General features: G+C 42.5%; 1 protein-coding gene across 1 annotated transcript in view; it reads left to right on the top strand.

The window, feature by feature from the left end:
* LOC120042000 (engulfment and cell motility protein 3-like) overlaps positions 1–17,966 on the top strand; it is a 52,681-nt gene extending 34,715 nt beyond the window's left edge. The window contains exons 16-21 of the mRNA XM_038986873.1: positions 7,928–8,091; positions 15,754–15,866; positions 16,266–16,370; positions 16,521–16,600; positions 16,927–17,007; positions 17,204–17,966. Of these exons, the coding sequence (XP_038842801.1) occupies positions 7,928–8,091; positions 15,754–15,866; positions 16,266–16,370; positions 16,521–16,600; positions 16,927–17,007; positions 17,204–17,416 (756 nt within the window). The 3' untranslated portion in view covers positions 17,417–17,966. The remainder of the gene's footprint in view (positions 1–7,927; positions 8,092–15,753; positions 15,867–16,265; positions 16,371–16,520; positions 16,601–16,926; positions 17,008–17,203) is intronic.
* The last annotated feature ends 827 nt before the right edge of the window (positions 17,967–18,793 follow it).

Here is an 18,793-nt window from a genome sequence, read left to right as displayed (position 1 = left end):
GTTCAGCAAGCGCCAGGACCGTCTCCTAAAGTTGATTCAGCTGCGGGATCGGGGCACCACCAGTACAGAGTTTGCTCAGGAATGGCAGCAGGCAGGTGTGAGTGCATCTGCACGCACAGTGAGGCAAATACTTTTGGAGGATGGCCTGGATGTCAAGAAGGGCAGCAAAGGAGTCACTTCTCCAGGAAAAACATCAGGGACAGACTGTTATCCTGCAAAAGGTACAGGGATTGGACTGCTGAGGACTGGCGTAAAGTCATTTTCTCTGATGAATCCCCTTTCTGATTGTTTGGGGCATCCTTGAAAAAAGCTTGTCCGGAGAAGACCAGGTGAGCGCTAACATCAGTCCTGTGTTATGCCAACAGTAAAGCATCCTGAGACCATTCATGTGTGGGTGGGGTTGCTTCTCAGCCAAGGGAGTGGGCTCACTCACAATTTTGCCTAAGAACACAGCCATGAATAAAGAATGGTACCAACACATCCTCTGAGAGCAACTTCTCCCAACCATCCAAGAACAGTTTGGTGACGAACAATGCCTTTTCCAGCATGATGGAGCACCTTGCCATAAGGCAAAGTGATAACTAAGTGGCTCGGGGAACAAAACATCGATATTTTGGGTCCATGGCCAGGAAACTCCCCAGACCTTAATCCCATTGAGAACTTGTGGTCACTCCTCAAGAGGCGGGTGGACAAACAAAAACTCACAAATTCCGACAAACTCCAAGCATTGATTATGCAAGAATGGGCTGCCATCAGTCAGGATGTGGGCCGGAAGTTAATTTGACAGCATGCCAGGGCAGATTGCAGAGGTCTTGAAAAAGAAGGGTCAACACTGCAAATATTGACTCTTTGCATCAACTTCATGTAATTGTCAATAAAAGCCTTTGACACTTATGAAATGCTTGTAATTATACTTCAGTATTCCATAGTAACATCTGACAAAAATATCTAAAGACACTGACGCAGCAAACTTTGTGGAAATTAATATTTGTGTCATTCTCAAAACTTTTGGCCACGGCTGTATATATAGCATTCTGTTGGTGGCAAGAATTTTAAATAATCATTTAACTTGAAAAACTCTTAAGTGTTGAGTCAAGTGTAGTTTTTTGTATCAGTTCATAAACCATGTGCCATGAAATTGGTACATCGAAAATCTCCCATTGATTTTGCAACCTGTATGGCTCAGCTCTCAACATCTTTGTCCTCAGATGAAACTGGTATATTTTTCTATTTATGCCAGTTCCTTTCAGCCAATTTGTATCTTTAATATATGGCAGACATACAAGTTCCCTACCTTCTCCCTTTTCCACTTGCCTCCTGCATTGGATTGAACAGATATTCCCATATATTTTCGATAACTGCATATGTGACATAACTCCTCCATTTCTATTCATAATATCATTAATAAATATAACACAATTTTTAAACATTTTTTTCATAAAGAATGCTTTTTTATTTATCAATATCTTTGAGTTCAACCATAACATTTGTTGAAGTATTATCTTTTCTGTATGATGAAACTGGAATTGTAACCAGCTTTGTATGGCTTGTTTAAGAAAGGGTGATACTTTAAACAAAATTTCATTTTCAATTCATCAGAAATTAGAGGTAGTAATCTGTATGAAGGCAAAAAAGCAATTTTTGAACAATGGGTGAGCTTTTCTTAATAATCTACTGGAGAACCATTTTGGGTTTAAGTATAACTTATGTATGAGTGAAGCTTTTAGTGAGAGGTTTAAAGCTTTAATATTTAATAATTTTAGCCCCCCAAACTCATATTCATTATATAAATAGGCACGTTTAATTTTGTCTGCTTTAGCATTCCAAATAAAATTGTATCTTTTTTTCCCCCATTTTATTGGTAAACTACAAGGTAGTGTAAACACTGTATTTTTTAACGATCCAATAGGTAATATAATTTGTCATAATTAGGTTTTAATCCAGAGAGGCTAGAAAAGTGATCAAGATCTTCAATGAGACTGTGCAGGGATCCAGTTTGCAGTCTTAAGAAAAAACTAGAGTCATCAGCATACATTGACACTTTTGTTTTTATCCCCTGGATTTCTAACCCCTTGATGTTCTTGTTGGATCTAATTTTAATAGCTAACATTTCAATGGCCATAATAAATAGAAATGGAGACAACGAACAGCCTTGTTTTACTCCTCTTAAAAGCTCAATACTTTCTGAGAAGTAACCATTGTTTACTATTTTACATCTGGGGTTGCTGTACATAACTATAACCCATTGTATAAGAGATTCACCAAAATTAAAGTATTCCAGGCATTTATATATCAATTCTAATCATACTTTATCAAACGCCTTTTCAAAATTTGCTATGAAGACCAGACCTGGTATCTTCAATGTTTCACAATGTTAAATTGCTTCAAGTAATTGTCGTATATTATCTCCAATATATTGTCCAGTTAAAAAACCTGTCTGATCAGGATGAACAATATCTGGTGTTATCTTTTTTATTCTATAAGCTATGCATTTCGCCAGGACTTTCGCATCACAACATTGAAGTTTTAGAGACCTCCAGTTTTTTAAATGGACTGGATCTTTATACTTACCACCTGGGTCCTGTTTTAGTAGTAATGAAATCAGACATTTTTTAACCTTTATTTAAACCAGGCCAGTTGAGAACAAGTTGTCATTTACAACTGCGACCTGGCCAAGATAAAGCAAAGCAGTGTGACAAAAAACAACAACACAGAGTTACACATAAACAAACGTATAGTCAATAACACAATAGAGAAAAAAAATTGAAAAATCTATGTACAGTGTGTGCAAATGTAGAAGAGTAGGGAGGTAGGCAATAATCAATCAAATTTCAATCAAATTAATTTGTAAAGCCCTTCTTACATCAGCTGATGTCAAAAAGTGCTGTACAGAATTAAATAGGCCATAGAGGCGAAATAATTACAATTTAGCATTAACACTGGAGTGATAGATGTGCAGATGATGATAAGCAAGTAGAGATACTGAGGTGCAAAAGAGCAAGAGGGTAAGTAATAATATGGGGATGAGGTAGTTGGGTGTGCTATTTACAGATTGGCTGTGTACAGGTACAACGATCGTTAAGCTGCTCTGACAGCTGATGCTTAAAGTTAGAGAGGGATATATACGACTCCAGCTTCAGTGATTTTTGCAATTCATTCCAGTCATTGGCCGCAAAGAACTGGAAGGAAAGGCAGCCAAAGTAGGAGTTGGCTTTGGGGATGACCAGTGAAATATACCTTCTGGAGCGCTTGCTACGGGTGGGTGTTGCTATGGTGACCAGTGAGCTGAGATAAGGCGGGGCTTTACCTAGCAAAGATGACCTGGAGCCAGTGGGTTTGGCGACGAATATGTAGTGAGGGCTAGCCAACAAGAGCCTACAGGTCGCAGTGGTGGGTAGTATATGGGGCTTTGGTGACAAAACGGATGGCATTGTGATAGACTGCATCCAATTTATTGAGTAGGGTATTGGAGGCTATTTTGTAAATGACATCGCCGAAGTCGAGGATCGGTAGGATGGTCCGTTTTACGAGGATATGTTTGGCAGCATGAGTGAAGGATGCTTTGTTGCGAAATAGGAAGCCAATTCTAGATTTCACTTTGGATTGGAGATGTTTGATGTGAGTCTGGAAGGAGAGTTTACAGTCTAACCAGACACCTAGGTATTTGTAGTTGTCCACATATTCTAAGTCAGAACCGCCCAGAGTAGTGATGTTGGACGGGCGGGCAGGTGCAGGCAGCGATGTGGGGGGTACATTGGTGGCGTTTGACAATTTTGGGGGATTCCTCATGTCTTACTCATTCGTACGAAGAAGTTTGGTACACATTGGATGTTGGGTACTATATTTTGGTCATAAGTCCCTAACCTTGTGTCATTGTGTTGCACAGCTTGTGCCCACAACTCCCTTCCACAGTCCCGTGGGGCAGGGACAATGGGGCATTAGAAGCACAAAGAGAATCCCGCTCCATAGCAGAATCAGAGCAAGGGAGAAAGGCCCCACACAATCGCTTTGTCCATCAGCATTAATTACACAAGAGAAAAACCTCTGGACGCCAACAATGGAGAGATGGACAGTGGTCAGCCATGTTAGAGAGACAGAGAGAGCGGGGATACAAAACTAAGGCATCTTCCTATGTTGCTTGTGTTATTCTTCTCTCCGCTTTAGATTAGTTCACCCTTTAGTCAGATACTTGTTAGGTCTGATGAGAAATATTAAGGGAATGTATGCAGACTACTGGTGCTGAGCGAATGTGTTGTTGTTTACTGCTTGAAGAGTGACTGGTATCTGTCCCGTCCATGCTTGTCTCACAGGAGCAAATTCAACACCTCAGTTAGACTGTCAACAAGCCATACTGGGAGTCTATATTTGGCTTTTCTACCATGTCCCTCAGACTCTCCTCTCATCCTCTACCGCTCTGTTGCAGTCTCGCTGTTTCTCTTCTCATTCAATCACAAACCCTGTCTCACCATCTCTTTCTCTCTCTCCCCCTTCCCTCCAATAAACCCCTAACTGTGCTGTCGATTTCAGGCGTTAATCGCTCCAGGCAACACGCTGCTGCCAGCTGGGGCCCTCCAACTAGCGCTGTGTGTATGTGTATGTGACGACGCCCCCACCACACACACTCACACACACACTTTTCCTGCGCACACACACACACTGCTGGGTTGTAAGGGAACAGAGACAGCTGCTCCTCACTATGGCTGAGGTAACAGTCTCCTGTACTGGGGTTCTCTTTCTATTGGCTAAACCAGAAGAGTGACGGCAGGGGAGAGAGGCAGCGGACGGGAGTGTTTGTGACTATGTGTTTACAAAATAACCTTAGCTCTGGACTATGATGCCATAAAGGTGCTACTCTCTCTTATTCCCCCCTCGGCTGTCCTCTCCTCCATTTCTCTCCTCTCATATCTCCCTTTCTCTCTCTCTTGACTGTGGAACTAACATTGTTGGCCTCTGGGTTGTACTTGAAGGACACACTATGGAGGTGAGATACTGTATTTTTGTTCATTTATCATTTGTAGGTGGTATGTACACAGAATGTGAATAATGTTGTTACACAGGGTGGAGCTTGGGGGAATTTAAGCAAGGTGTCAATTATAGCTTTGTTTTGTTCAAGTATTTATCAGAATATATAATGACTGTCTGAATTTCCGTTACACTTTTAGTGCCAATGTCCTTGGATGTGTTGTTATAAAGATATTTGTATGCCTACATTGATTAATTAAGTAATATGGCCTGAGGAGGTGTGATATATGGCCAATATACCATGGCTAAGGACTGTTCATTCGCACGACCCAATGTGGAGTGCCTGGACACAGCCCTTAGAACCCCCGAGGTGCCTTATTGCTATTATAAACTGGTTTCCAACGTAATTAGAGCAGTAAAAATAAATGTTTTGTCATACCCATGGTATACGGTCTCATATACCACAGCTGTCAGCCAATCAGCATTCAGGGCTCAAACCACCCAGTTTATAATACATATTATATTACATGGCTATTACATATTAGTACAATTTTGGGCTTTTGTTTTAGAATTGTGTGATAACTATACCATAAAGTGCTGTGTATGTAATGTACAGTAGTTGCTGTGTTGTAGTGTAGCCTTGTCCAATTCTGTGTTTAACACAGGATATTTGTTTAACGGTCACTGGTTGTAAAGTTATATTGTTTTTAGTAATATGTATTTTGTTACAGGTGTTGCGTTCTATTTCCTTTCATTTCTGTTATTGAGGCTTGATTATTTTGGATTTAACATCAGCACGACAGGCATTGGGATGAATTGGTCCAATAGACTTGGTGCTGACAAATACAACTATGTGCCTCATGAGTACTGTATGCACAGCAGATAGATGATGAGTGCCCCATTGCTATACACTGTTTGCTCCTTGCTTCTTACTCCATAGATACTGGGGTCTCTATGGATACTCTGTAATTTAGAGCCTGTCATCCTTCATGAGTCATGGTTATTGTGCCCTCCACATATCTGTACACATTATTTCATAAAAGGGCTCCATACTGTTGTGCTGTGGAGCTTTTGAGAGGGCAGGTTACCATGACGCACAGAAAAATGACATTCCCATGGCGACGGCTGCTTGGGGTCAAGAGCAGTGTTGAGACACATTCCAAGTAGGGACGCGCTGAGAGGAAGAGAGATGAATATAAAGGGAGAGAGACAGAGGAGGGGAGGAAAGAGGGAGATTGAATTAAGTTGTGTTGGGTTTGGTGTGTTCTCATAGATTTCTGTAATGAAATTTTAAACTGTGGCCACAATGGTAGAAAGAAACATAGATTTTCCTCTCTCACATACAGACACACCCTTGCACAGACACACACCAGCGGCGGTCGGTGCCATTTAAGATGATGGAGGACGATAATTTTTTTTATGAGCATTGTCTTATTTCTATTAAAGCATATTGGATGAATGTCATTCATATTCCATTCACCCAGATCAATGTGACATTGATAGGTTTAGGCTACTACATGATACTCAACATGTTCCCTATACCCATCATGATGTTGCTACAACCTAGCCTATGAATGAAAGTTTACAACGTAGGTGCACAGGTTGAGAGAAAAATTTGAGTAATCAAGGTGATAGACAGTGACACATTCAATACTGCATTGCACACTCTTGCCTGGATCTAGTTGTTCTAGGCCCTAGAGTGTAATCATTAGTCCAACAGTGGCAAACTACAGTTTCTATTGGACAAATTCAGGTATGTTTATCCCTGTTTCGTTCCGTTTAAGAAACGTTTTTCAACAGAATCGGGGGAAGAATACACCCATGATCACACGCAAACACAGTTCACTTTCATAGCAGCCATGTACAAACAGCATGTACACTTTGCTCATTGTATATTCCTTCTCGCACCTACGTGCTCTCCTCCTCTCACCTTTTCCCTTCACTTGTGGACTTCAGTGTACAACACATCCTATGTCTGTGACCAGGCTAAAAAAGCTTTCCAAGCCAAACCTTCATATCACAACCGCTAACCGCTACACACAGCCTACATCGTTGTCACCAAATGAGCTAATGTCATAGTCAACGTAGCTACTAGAACTAACTCCTTAGTAAACTCGCTACAATCATGCAGTACAGTGTACGGCCGGCAAGCAGTTTAGCAGTTACACCGGCAGGCCCCGGTGGCAATACATTAATACAATCAAAAGCTTACCTTGACTTGGAAAAGTTCCAATGTTGGATAACCATAGCCAGCTAGGTAACATAGCATCCCTCTCTGTTTGTGCTGGGTGTTTGAATAGGCTAAACTAGCTAGCTGCATTCACTAGATAAGTAAGTGAAAGTGAAAAAATATAATACAACGAAATATAGCTAGCTCTCTCTCTCTCTCTCTTTTTTGAATAAAAGTATTTGTTCAAAACTAGGCTAGCTAGCTGTAGCTTATGCTTTAGGGACTAGATTCATTCTCTGATCATTTGATTTGTTGGACAGCATGTCAGTCCTCCAGAAGCTGTCATAATTACTGTGTAAGTCTATGGAAGGTGGTGAGAACCATGAGCCTCCTAGATTTTGTATTGAAGTCAATGTACCCAGAGGAGGACGGAAACTAGCTGTCCTCCGGCTACCCCATGGTGCTACCATACAGAGTGCTGTTAAGGTTACTGTTGACCTTCGCTGCAAAACAGTGTGTTTTAATCAATTATTTGGTGCCGTGAATTGATTTAGCATAGTTTTATCTAAAAGGTGTGTAAAGCCTTGTGTAAGCATCACTGTGTCCAGCTCTCTCTCAACTCATACCCACATTCACTCAAATTGCTAGCTACTGAAATATATTCAAATATGATATACAGTACTGCATACTTTTGAATAGTGTAACCCACCAGAGAAACCATTTCTACAGCCATAACATAGCTGGTATGTTTTCCCATTTAAATAATCAATGTTGACTGTCTCTGTACGTCTTTAGGTAATGCAGGTTGTGCGTGAGCAGATCACTAGGACTCTGTCCAGTAAGCCCACGTCTCTGGAGCTGTTTAAGAACAAGGTGAATGCTCTGAACTACAGTGAGATCCTCAAACTACGCCAGACAGAGCGGCTGCACCAAGAGGAGACCCTCGCCCCGCCTGTATTGTGAGTCCTTTAACTGTTTGGGCAGAATTTTTTTCTCACTCTCTCTCTATCTCTCTCTATCTCTCTCTATCTCTCTCTTTCTATCTCTCTCTCTCTCTCTCACACACCCACACACACACACACACACACACACACACACACACAAACACACACACACACACACACACACACACACACACACACACACACACACACACACACACACACACACACACACACACACACACACAAACCCCTTGTCAGCCTGTACTCCCCCCAAAGGCCTCTAGAGGGCAGTGATCAGCCCCCGTAGTGTGTGTATGTGTGTATACTTCAGCGTGTATCAAAATCAAATCAAATGAAATTGTATTTGTCACATGCACCGAATACAACAGGTGTAGACCTTACAGTGAAAAGCTTACTTACAAGCCTTTAACCAACAATGCTTTAGATCGTTAGAGAAAAATAACTGATAAGTTAAAAATAGATAAGTAAAAAAGTAACAAATAATTAAACAGCAGCAGTAAAATAACAATAGTGAGGATATATACAAGGGGTACCGGTACAGAGTCAATGTGCGGGGGCACCGGTTAGTTGAGATAAATGAGGTAATATGTACATGTAGGTAGAGTTATTAAAGTGACTATGCATAGATAAGAAACAGAGAGTAGCAGCAGCGTAAAGGGGGTGGCAATGATTAGATGTTCAGGAGTCTTATGGCTTGGAGGTAGAAGTTGTTAAGAAGCCTTTCGGACCTAGACTTGTCTATGACTAGGGTTGTCTTTGACAATTTTTAGGGCATTCCTCTGACACCGCCTGGTATAGAGGTCCTGGATGGCAGGAAGCTTGGCCCCAGGGATGTACTGTGCCGTACGCACTACCCTCTGTAGTGCCTTGCGGTCAGAGGCCGAGCAGTTGCCATACCAGGCAGTGATGCAACCAGTGAGGATGCTCTCGATGGTGCAGCTATAGAACCTTTTGAGGATCTGAGGACCCATGCCACATCTTTTCAGTCTCCAGAGGGGAAATAGGCTTTGTTGTGCCCTCTTCACGACTGTCTTAGTGGGTTTGGACCATGATAGTTTGTTGGTGATGTGGACACCAAAGAACTCTCAACCTGCTCCACTACAGCCCTGTCGATAAGAAAGGGGGTGTGCTCAGTCCTCCTTTTCCTGTAGTCCACAATCATCTCCTTTGTCTTGATCACATTGAGGGAGAGGTTGTTGTCCTGGCACCACACGACCAGCTCTCTGACTTCCACCATAAAGGCCAGGGGTGTACAATTAGAATTCAAAGAGGCCCAGTGACTAACATTTTCTCCCCCCAAAGGTCTAAACCATTAAAATGTCTAACGTGCGCTATGATTTGGGGACATATGTAGTTCTTCTATATGCATAGCTAATAAACAAAGTACTACATTTCAATAACATTTCAACAATATTTATTGCACATTTTCAATGCAGACACATTAAATATGAGGTAAAATAAATATGCAGCCTAATCATAAATAAAAGTAGGCCTATCACAAATGTTCTCATTTCAAATTAAACAAGACTGCATCTTCACAATAAAATAACAAAAGTGCCTGTTTCTGAAAAAAGTGCTTTGATTTTTGATCAAATAAGGAACCATAGGTTTAATATGTATCTTTCCTACTCTCTCCCACTTCACTTCTCCATATCTCTTCTTTAGTGAGAGAAATGGGCTTTTGCTTGTCCTGCCAGTAATTTGAACCTTGGCTGGAATGGAGTCAGTGCCATTCTCATGCACATATGTTGGTGCTCATTGGTGAGTCTAGAATGGTACTTATTTTTTATGAGGTTCATAGTGGAGAAAGAAGACTCACAACTGTATGTGGAGCCAAACATGGTCAAGGTGTGTAGTGATACTTTGGTTAGACCAGGGAAAACAGTCTCAGACACAGTCTGCAGCCAGAAAGTGTCATGATCAGTTAGTTGAAAGTGCTCTCTTAGTGCAACATTTGCTTGCAGATCAATCAGTTCCATCTGTAGAGATCCAGCATGTGCCCACTTGAAGGTCTTTGTCACCTCCTTTAAAAATCGCCTGACATCTATGATGAGGAATTGATTCTCAATTAGAAGGAGCTGCTGTCCAAGGCTGAAGCTGTCAAAGCGATTCTGAAGTTTCCAATCAGCTTATCTATGAATTCAACATGAGGAGAAACATCTCTCTCACCCTGAATCTGTTCCTGCACTTTTGAGAAGTGTGCACAGTTTCCTTGAAGATCTTCCTTGAACACTTCCATTTTCCTCTGGAAGGACCAGACAGATGTCATCAAATCACAAACTGAATTGTTCTTGCCCTGTAGTTTCACGTTGAGCTCATTAAGGTGTGATGTGATGTCTACCAAAAAAGCACCAATATCCATTTTGCTCTTGTCTTGCAAAAATAGTGAAAACTATGTTGCCTTCTGACTCTTGAGCTGTACTAGGAAAGCTGTTATTTCCTTTCGAATGGACGTTCCAACACCCTGCCTTTACTGAGCCATCTTACATTGCAGCAGTAGGTCATTTGCATTTGCCTCAACTTCTTTCAGGAATTCTCTCAGCAGGCGATGTTGATGACATGAGGATGCCCTGAGGAAGTTGAGGAGTTTCATCATTGTATTCATCACTTCAGCATACTCTTCTGACAGATTGGCGCACAGGACAGACTGATGAATGGAGTGGTAAGCTGTGAGATCAGGGTTGTCCTCTTTCAGCCGTGCCACAGCTCCTCTCTCTCTTCCTGTCATTGCAGGGGCCCCGTCTGAGGTGATAGAGACCACTTGTTTTAGATCTATCCCCCTCTTTCTCAGCATCTCCTTTATGGCCATGTATATGTCCTTTCCTCTTGTATGTGTGTTGAGTAGTGTTGTACCTAACAGGTCTTCACAGAATTCCTTCTTCTCTGTGTGGTAAAATATAACATACACTAGAAGCTGGGCATTATTACTCACATCAGCAGATTCATCAACAGCTAATGCTCTGCATGGTGCACTCCGAATAGCTTCATCAAGCTGTGTTAATACATCCTCTGTTAGTATTTCACTCTTTCTTGCTGTTGTTGTACGTGGCATTGGGATTTGCTTGATCTTTTCACACAGCTCGTCTTTTTGTTTACCATCAAGTAAAGTTTCAGCAACAGCAACAGCATTCATGCACTCCATCACCACTCCCCCGTCAGTAAAATGGCTTTTGGTGTTGACCCAAAATCCAAGCAATTTTTAGTGAACATTCGTTTGCACGTTGTTGGGCAGTGAATGCATGGAAGAGGACTCTGGTGGACCGATCATACTGGGCTTTGAGTTCATTTATTTTGCGTGCCCTCACCTCAGACTGCTGTGGATATGTTATCTCAAAAGATCTGTGATTTGTCTCGTAGTGGCGCTTCACTTTGACACGTTTTATTAGAGCCACGGTCTCTGAACATATCAGGCAGAGTGATTTGACACTCGCTGTGGGAAGGATAAATGCATATTTGTCTGTCCACTCCTCTTTGAAAGCTACATTTTCTGTATCGACTTTCCTGACTATTGAGCACGCCATTCTATAATTTCTCCATTCGCTTCTGCTTTTGCTTCTCTCGCTGTCTCTCTCTGACAACATCAGTCTCCTAACATGCATTGTAAACGTTCACTTTGATTGGCTGAGTTTCGTGAAGTGATTTAAATAACACACGTGATTGGACAACACACAGTAGTATGAGGCGCTGTCTGGGACCTTCCCAGCTGCGCTGAGCCAGCGCAGTATGTTAACATTGAAAAAAAGGGTTGCTTCATCAGTATTTAATTTAACAATTATTTATGAGAAATGTGTCGAGTTCCAGATATAACCTTCACTCGGTCCGGACCGAGGTCCGCCAATTGTGCACCTCTGCTATAAGCGGTCTCATCGTTGTCGGTGATCAGGCCTACCACTGTTGTGTCATCGGCAAGCTTGATGATGGTGTTGGAGTCGTGCCTGGCCATGTAGTCAATAGTGAACAGGGAGTACAGGAGGGGACTGAGCACGCACCCCTGAGGGGCCACCTGGTTGAGGATCAGCGTGGCAGATGTGTTGTTACCTACCCTTACCACCAGGGGTGCGGCCCGTCAGGAATCCAGGATCCAGTTGCAGAGGGAGGTGTATAGTCTCAGGGCCCTTAGCTTAGTGATGAGCTTTGAGGGCACTATGGTGTTGAACGCTGAGCTGTAGTCAATGAATAGCATTCTCACGTAGGTGTTCCTGTTGTCCAGGTGGGAAAGGGCAGTGTTGAGTGCAATAAAGATTGCATCATTTGTGGATCTGTTGGGGCGGTACGCAAATTGGAGTGGGTCTAGAGTTTCTGGGATAATGGTGTTGATGTGAGCCATGACCAGCCTTTCAAAGCACTTCATGGTTACAGACGTGAGTGCTACGGGTCAGTAGTCATTTAGGCAGGTTACCTTAGTGTTCTTGGGCACAGGGACTATGGTGGTCTACTTGAAACATGTTGGTATTACAGACTCAGTCAGGGACAGGTTGAAAATGTCAGTGAAGACACTTGCCAGTTGGTCCGCGCATGCTCGGAGTACACGTCCTGGTAATCCGTCTGGCCCTGCGGCCTTCTGAATGTTGACCTGTTTAAAGGGCTTACTCACATCGGCTACGAAGAGCGTGATCACACAGTTGTCCGGAACAGCTGATGCTCTCATGCATGTTTCAGTGTTACTTGCCTCGAAGCGGGCATAGAAGTAATTTAGCTCATCTGGTAGGCCTGTGTCACTGGGCAGCTCACAGCTGTGCTTCCCTTTGTAGTCTGTAATAGTTTGCAAGCCCTGCCACATCAGACGAGCATTGGAGTCAGTGTAGTACGGTTCGATCTTAGTCTTGTATTGATGCTTTGCCTGTTTGATGGTTCGTTGGAGGGCATAGCGGGATTTCTTATAAGCGTCCGGGTTAGAGTCCCGCTCCTTGAAAGCGGCAGCTCTTCCCTTTAGCTCAGTGTGGATGTTGCCTGTAATCCATGGTTTCTGGTTGGGGTATGTACGTACGGTCACTGTTGGGATGACATCATCGATGCACTTGTTGATGAAGCCTGTGACTGATGTGGTGTACTTCTCAATGACATCGGAAGAATCCCGGAACATATTCCAGTTTGTGAAGGCAAAATAGTTCTGTAGCTTAGCATTTGCTTCATCTGACCAGTATGCAAGTGTGAATGAATGACCACCATTCTTCTCTGGTCCAGAATGCTTTTGACCCCTATGAAATCAGGGGTGTTGCTATACTCTGTCCTTGCTTTAGCAATGCAAGATACTCACTTATCCGTATTAGGTCAAATAAAGCTCATTGAATTGAATAGAATGATGTTGAGTGTGTTATGGGTATGGGAGAACTGGGACAAAAGTAACACTTTTAGTTTTCTTCCTAAATACTCAGAGATTGATAGAGCTAGAGAGACCATATTTTATGACAAACAACGTATACAGTGGGGAAAAAAAGTATTTAGTCAGCCACCAATTGTGCAAGTTCTCCCACTTAAAAAGATGAGAGAGGCCTGTAATTTTCATCATAGGTACACTTCCACTATGACAGACAAAATGAGAAAAAAAATCCAGAAAATCACATTGTAGGATTTTTTATGAATTTATTTGCAAATGATGGTGGAAAATAAGTATTTGGTCAATAACAAAAGTTTATCTCAATACTTTGTTATATACCATTTGTTGGCAATGACAGAGGTCAAACGTTTTCTGTAAGTCTTCACAAGGTTTTCACACACTGTTGCTGGTATTTTGGCCCATTCCTCCATGCAGATCTCCTCTAGAGCAGTGATGTTTTGGGGCTGTTGCTGGGCAACACAGACTTTCAACTCCCTCCAAAGATTTTCTATGGGGTTGAGATCTGGAGACTGGCTAGGCCACTCCAGGACCTTGAAATGCTTCTTACGAAGCCACTCCTTCGTTGCCCGGGCGGTGTGTTTGGGATCATTGTCATGCTGAAAGACCCAGCCACGTTTCATCTTCAATGCCCTTGCTGATGGAAGGAGGTTTTCACTCAAAATCTCACGATACATGGCCCCATTCATTCTTTCCTTTACACGGATCAGTCATCCTGGTCCCTTTGCAGAAAAACAGCCCCAAAGCATGATGTTTCCACCCCCATGCTTCACAGTAGGTATGGTGTTCTTTGGATGCAACTCAGCATTCTTTGTCCTCCAAACACGACGAGTTGAGTTTTTACCAAAAAGTTATATTTTGGTTTCATCTGACCATATGACATTCTCCCAATCTTCTTCTGGATCATCCAAATGCTCTCTAGCAAACTTCAGACGGGCCTGGACATGTACTGGCTTAAGCAGGGGGACACGTCTGGCACTGCAGGATTTGAGTCCCTGGCGGCGTAGTGTGTTACTGATGGTAGGCTTTGTTACTTTGGTCCCAGCTCTCTGCAGGTCATTCACTAGGTCCCCCCGTGTGGTTCTGGGATTTTTGCTCACCGTTCTTGTGATCATTTTGACCCCACGGGGTGAGATCTTGCGTGGAGCCCCAGATCGAGGGAGATTATCAGTGGTCTTGTATGTCTTCCATTTCCTAATAATTGCTCCCACAGTTGATTTCTTCAAACCAAGCTGCTTACCTATTGCAGATTCAGTCTTCCCAGCCTGGTGCAGGTCTACAATTTTGTTTCTGGTGTCCTTTGACAGCTCTTTGGTCTTGGCCATAGTGGAGTTTGGAGTGTGACTGTTTGAGGTTGTGGACAGGTGTCTTTTATACTGATAACAAGTTCAAACAGGTGCCATTAATACAGGTAACGAGTGGAGGACAGAGGAGCCTCTTAAAGAAGGTCTGTGAGAGCCAGAAATCTTGCTTGTTTGTAGGTGACCAAATACTTATTTTCCACCATAATTTGCAAATAAATTCATTAAAAATCCTACAATGTGATTTTCTGGATTTTTTCCCCTCATTTTGTCTGTCATAGTTGAAGTGTACCTATGATGAACATTACAGGCCTCTCTCATCTTTTTAAGTGGGAGAACTTGCACAATTGGTGGCTGACTAAATACTTTTTTGCCCAACTGTATATCTCCTCTGTCATTAGCAACTGTAATTTAATTTCTAGGGTAAATGAGTTTAAATTAAATAGACAGAGAACAGAACTACTGCAATGTTACTTTTGTACCTGCCGGCGGGGCAGGAGTAACACAGCCTTGGGACGGAAGTAACAGTTTGCGAGAAGTCTGTCTTATCTCCATGTTTCTGGTTTGTAATGCTCGTTACGTTCAACAAATGTACTAGCAGCCATAATTTCATGTTTGTGTCGATTTGAATAATTAATTAACCATGCATCAACATCACAATGTTGTTCAACCACAATATTTTGCCTTACAATATTATTCAGACTAAAATGGATGACATAATAGCTGTATTAACCATAATTTTCTCGTTTCACTTTAATGGGAATGTAGTAGGATATGTTTCTCACCATTTTCATTGACTATTCATGCTTAGCCATAGCTCGGCGAAACATTGTAGGACTTGGCTGTTTTTTTTGCAGGGAGCTCGTCCTATGCATTAGGAACATACTGACTTCACTACATCATTCTAGCTTCTGTCTTATCTGAGAAAATGAGTGCATTACTTTAGACCCGTAGTATTTTCATCCTGGCTCTCCCCTACTTGCAGTGTGTGTGACTCTTTCTTTGTCTCTGCCCCTGCAGAGAGCTGAAGGAGCGTCTGAAGCCTGAGCTGTTGGAGCTGATTCGCCAGCAGAGACTGAACCGCCTGTGTCAGGGAACCCTCTTCCGCAAGATCAGCAGTCGACGAAGACAGGGTGAGACTCCACGCACCTCTGTGAGGGGTGTGTTAACTCGAAATGACACAAAGACAAGATTCCAGTTTAACAAAGTTTACTATACCGTATGAACACACTACAAGGTAGCCATTCCACTCAAGGCTAGGTCCATCAACAACCAGACTCCCTGTGCAGGCGCACTCTTGACTGGGTGGTAGCCCCGTAATAACAGAAATATAGGGATACTTTAAACATGAACTTAACAGGGTGGACAGGCATTTACATTAGAAAGAGAGAGAAAAGTAAAAGGGGAAGCTACCAGGAGAGCCCAACCCCCAGTGAAAAATAGGGAGACGAATGAAGGATGGTAGATGAAGCGAGAAGAGAGATGCCCTTTCTTTAATCATGCTGATGATTTGTTATTATTGGTCATTTCAGATAAGTTGTGGTACTGTCGTTTGTCACCCAATCACAAAGTCCTGCACTTTGGCGATGTGGAGGAGGACACAGAAACACCCCCCATCGAGAGTCTCCAGGAGAAGAGTGAGTTATTAACAACAGCAACACTATGAGTGACTCTGTAACCTTCCATTGTAGCCTTGACACTCCTTTGACATCACCCTTTTGTCATTGGCTCTGTGTTCAAAGCTGAAGTGTGCCTCTAAACATGCTCTTCCTATTTTCCTCTCTCAGTTCCTGTTGCAGATATCAAAGCACTGCTGACAGGGAAAGACTGCCCTCACATGAAGGAGAATAAGGGCAAACAGACCAAGGTTTGATGATAAGATATAAGGAATGGATATGTGTCTTCTGCTTTTATCCAACCCCCTCCCCCGATATATACACCTACACACACATGGTTGGAGAGGCTGGAGCAGACGGCAGCGCCCAATGAGACATTTAGGGGGTTAAATTCCTTGCTCAATTGATCAGCAGGAGGTGGAACCTGAGATATTGATGCCAACAACCCTCCAGTTGCCGGCTCACTGCCCCTACTGACAACGTCCCCTGAACACACCTTTGGCCCTACAGCTAATTTCCTCTTTCACACTATGTACCTGGCCCTCCATAAACTATGTTGTGCTGTGTCCTCCTGCAGGAAGGGTTGGACCTGGCTTTCAGCATCACTTATGACGTGGAGGAGTACAGCCTCAACTTTATCGCCTCATCCAGAACAGATGTGAGTAGTCATGTCACAGGAGCTAGTGTCTGTATTGTCCACATAGATCCTTCTCCCACTGTCTTTTCCCAGAGTTAAATCACACATCTCTCTCTCAATTCAATAACTTAATTGGTGTGGAAATTTAAAGCATGTACAGTACATTGCCAAAGTAAACAAAGTATAACAAGATGATCTCTCTGTCTCCCTCCTTCAGTTCTGCCTGTGGACAGATGGACTGAGCGTGCTCCTGGGGCGGGACATGAGTAGTGAATGCATGAGGAGTGAGCTGGATATCCTGCTTTCCATGGAGATCAAGCTCCGCCTCCTGGACCTGGAGAACGTGCCCATCCCAGACTGCGCCCCCCCGGTGCCCAAACCCCCCAGCAACTTCAACTTCTGCTATGACTTAAGCCAGGCTGAGCAGTAGGCCTGGAGAGAGGTCAAGGCATGGTAGAGGAGGAGACCTGGGGCCTGTTCAGGAGGATGTAACGTTACAGAATGTTCGGATAGAAATACATGAAGTAGAACATACATGATCATCTGTCCTATGGAATAGGGGTGCATGTCAGTTCTATTCATTCTATTTCTATCTGCAACGCTCAGAATGTTTCATGTCACTGAATGTACCCCAATAACGACCAAGCATGTGGACATAGCTAGATACACAGGAGGAACAGTGGCAACATGGAGGCCTGGATGGACATAAAGATGATCTAAAGCAGAGGCAAAGGTGTCTTCTTCTATGGGCGGAGTAATGTGGAAGACGAGAGGCTGAAGAGGATTCCTTAGGTACTATTAGAGTAATCATCTTTTTGGGTGTGGTCCCGGGCACACAAGTGTATTGTAACTGTAGAAATGAAAAACAGAAAGGAAAACGCTGTACACTGCTGTTCCCAGGTGATATTTATTTATAACAACATTTCCACCCTTAGGTCTTCATCAGGCATCCATATCCCAGGTGGGGGTGGAAGGTCCTATATATAGGGGCAGTTCTCAGTGACATCACTTCCTGAAACAGGAGGTAAAAAATATATAACATAGGTTGACAATATTAACATTCAATGTATCAAAATATATGATCATACACAATGTGATCAATATTTACAGTAATATATATATATACATACAATATTCAATTAGGATTAAAAAATAAATAATAATTTGGACATTTTGAAACTATAAAAACTGTTTTCAAGAAATTACCCACAAAATGACAAGTGGCTTCTGAAGGGAGTTATGTTTTCTATAGTTGAATGCTTGATACTTTAGCATTACTTGTCTTCAGCGTTTCTCCCATTCTTACTTCGGTCTTCAACTCTCCATGGCTCCAGTCCTTCACAGTCCTCTGTGTATTGTGTTTGGACAGAGTTAATGTTTCGTTTTGGTCATATCTGTGTTTAAGTTTTTTTAGTTTTTAGTTTTTCAACTTTTTGGGGGTTTTCCATAAACTGATACCTTCGTGAAACAGGCGGCATGACAGCTCTTCTGAACATACTGAACCAAAGGATTGAAACAGAACAAACCAATACATATATATCTTTGTATATATATATGCCTCTGAGACAGAATCACTTGTTTTGACGTTTACATTTTACATTTTTACATTTCAGTAATTTAGCAGACGCTCTTATCCAGAGCAACTTACAGGAGCAATTACAGTTAAGTGCCTTGCTCAAGGGCACATCGACCCTTGAGCACCTAGTTGACATGGTACTGAACAACTTGACCTCCTACACCAACAGAATCCTGTCTAGCAGATTGTAACGGGCTTTAGAAGTCTTTACAGGATAGGTACAGTTTGGCG

Source organism: Salvelinus namaycush, unplaced genomic scaffold (assembly GCF_016432855.1).
Source record: "Salvelinus namaycush isolate Seneca unplaced genomic scaffold, SaNama_1.0 Scaffold6, whole genome shotgun sequence".
NCBI classification, from domain to species: domain Eukaryota; kingdom Metazoa; phylum Chordata; class Actinopteri; order Salmoniformes; family Salmonidae; genus Salvelinus; species Salvelinus namaycush.
Note: the sequence above shows the minus strand (reverse complement) of the source record. Positions and strands in the feature narration are given on the sequence as shown.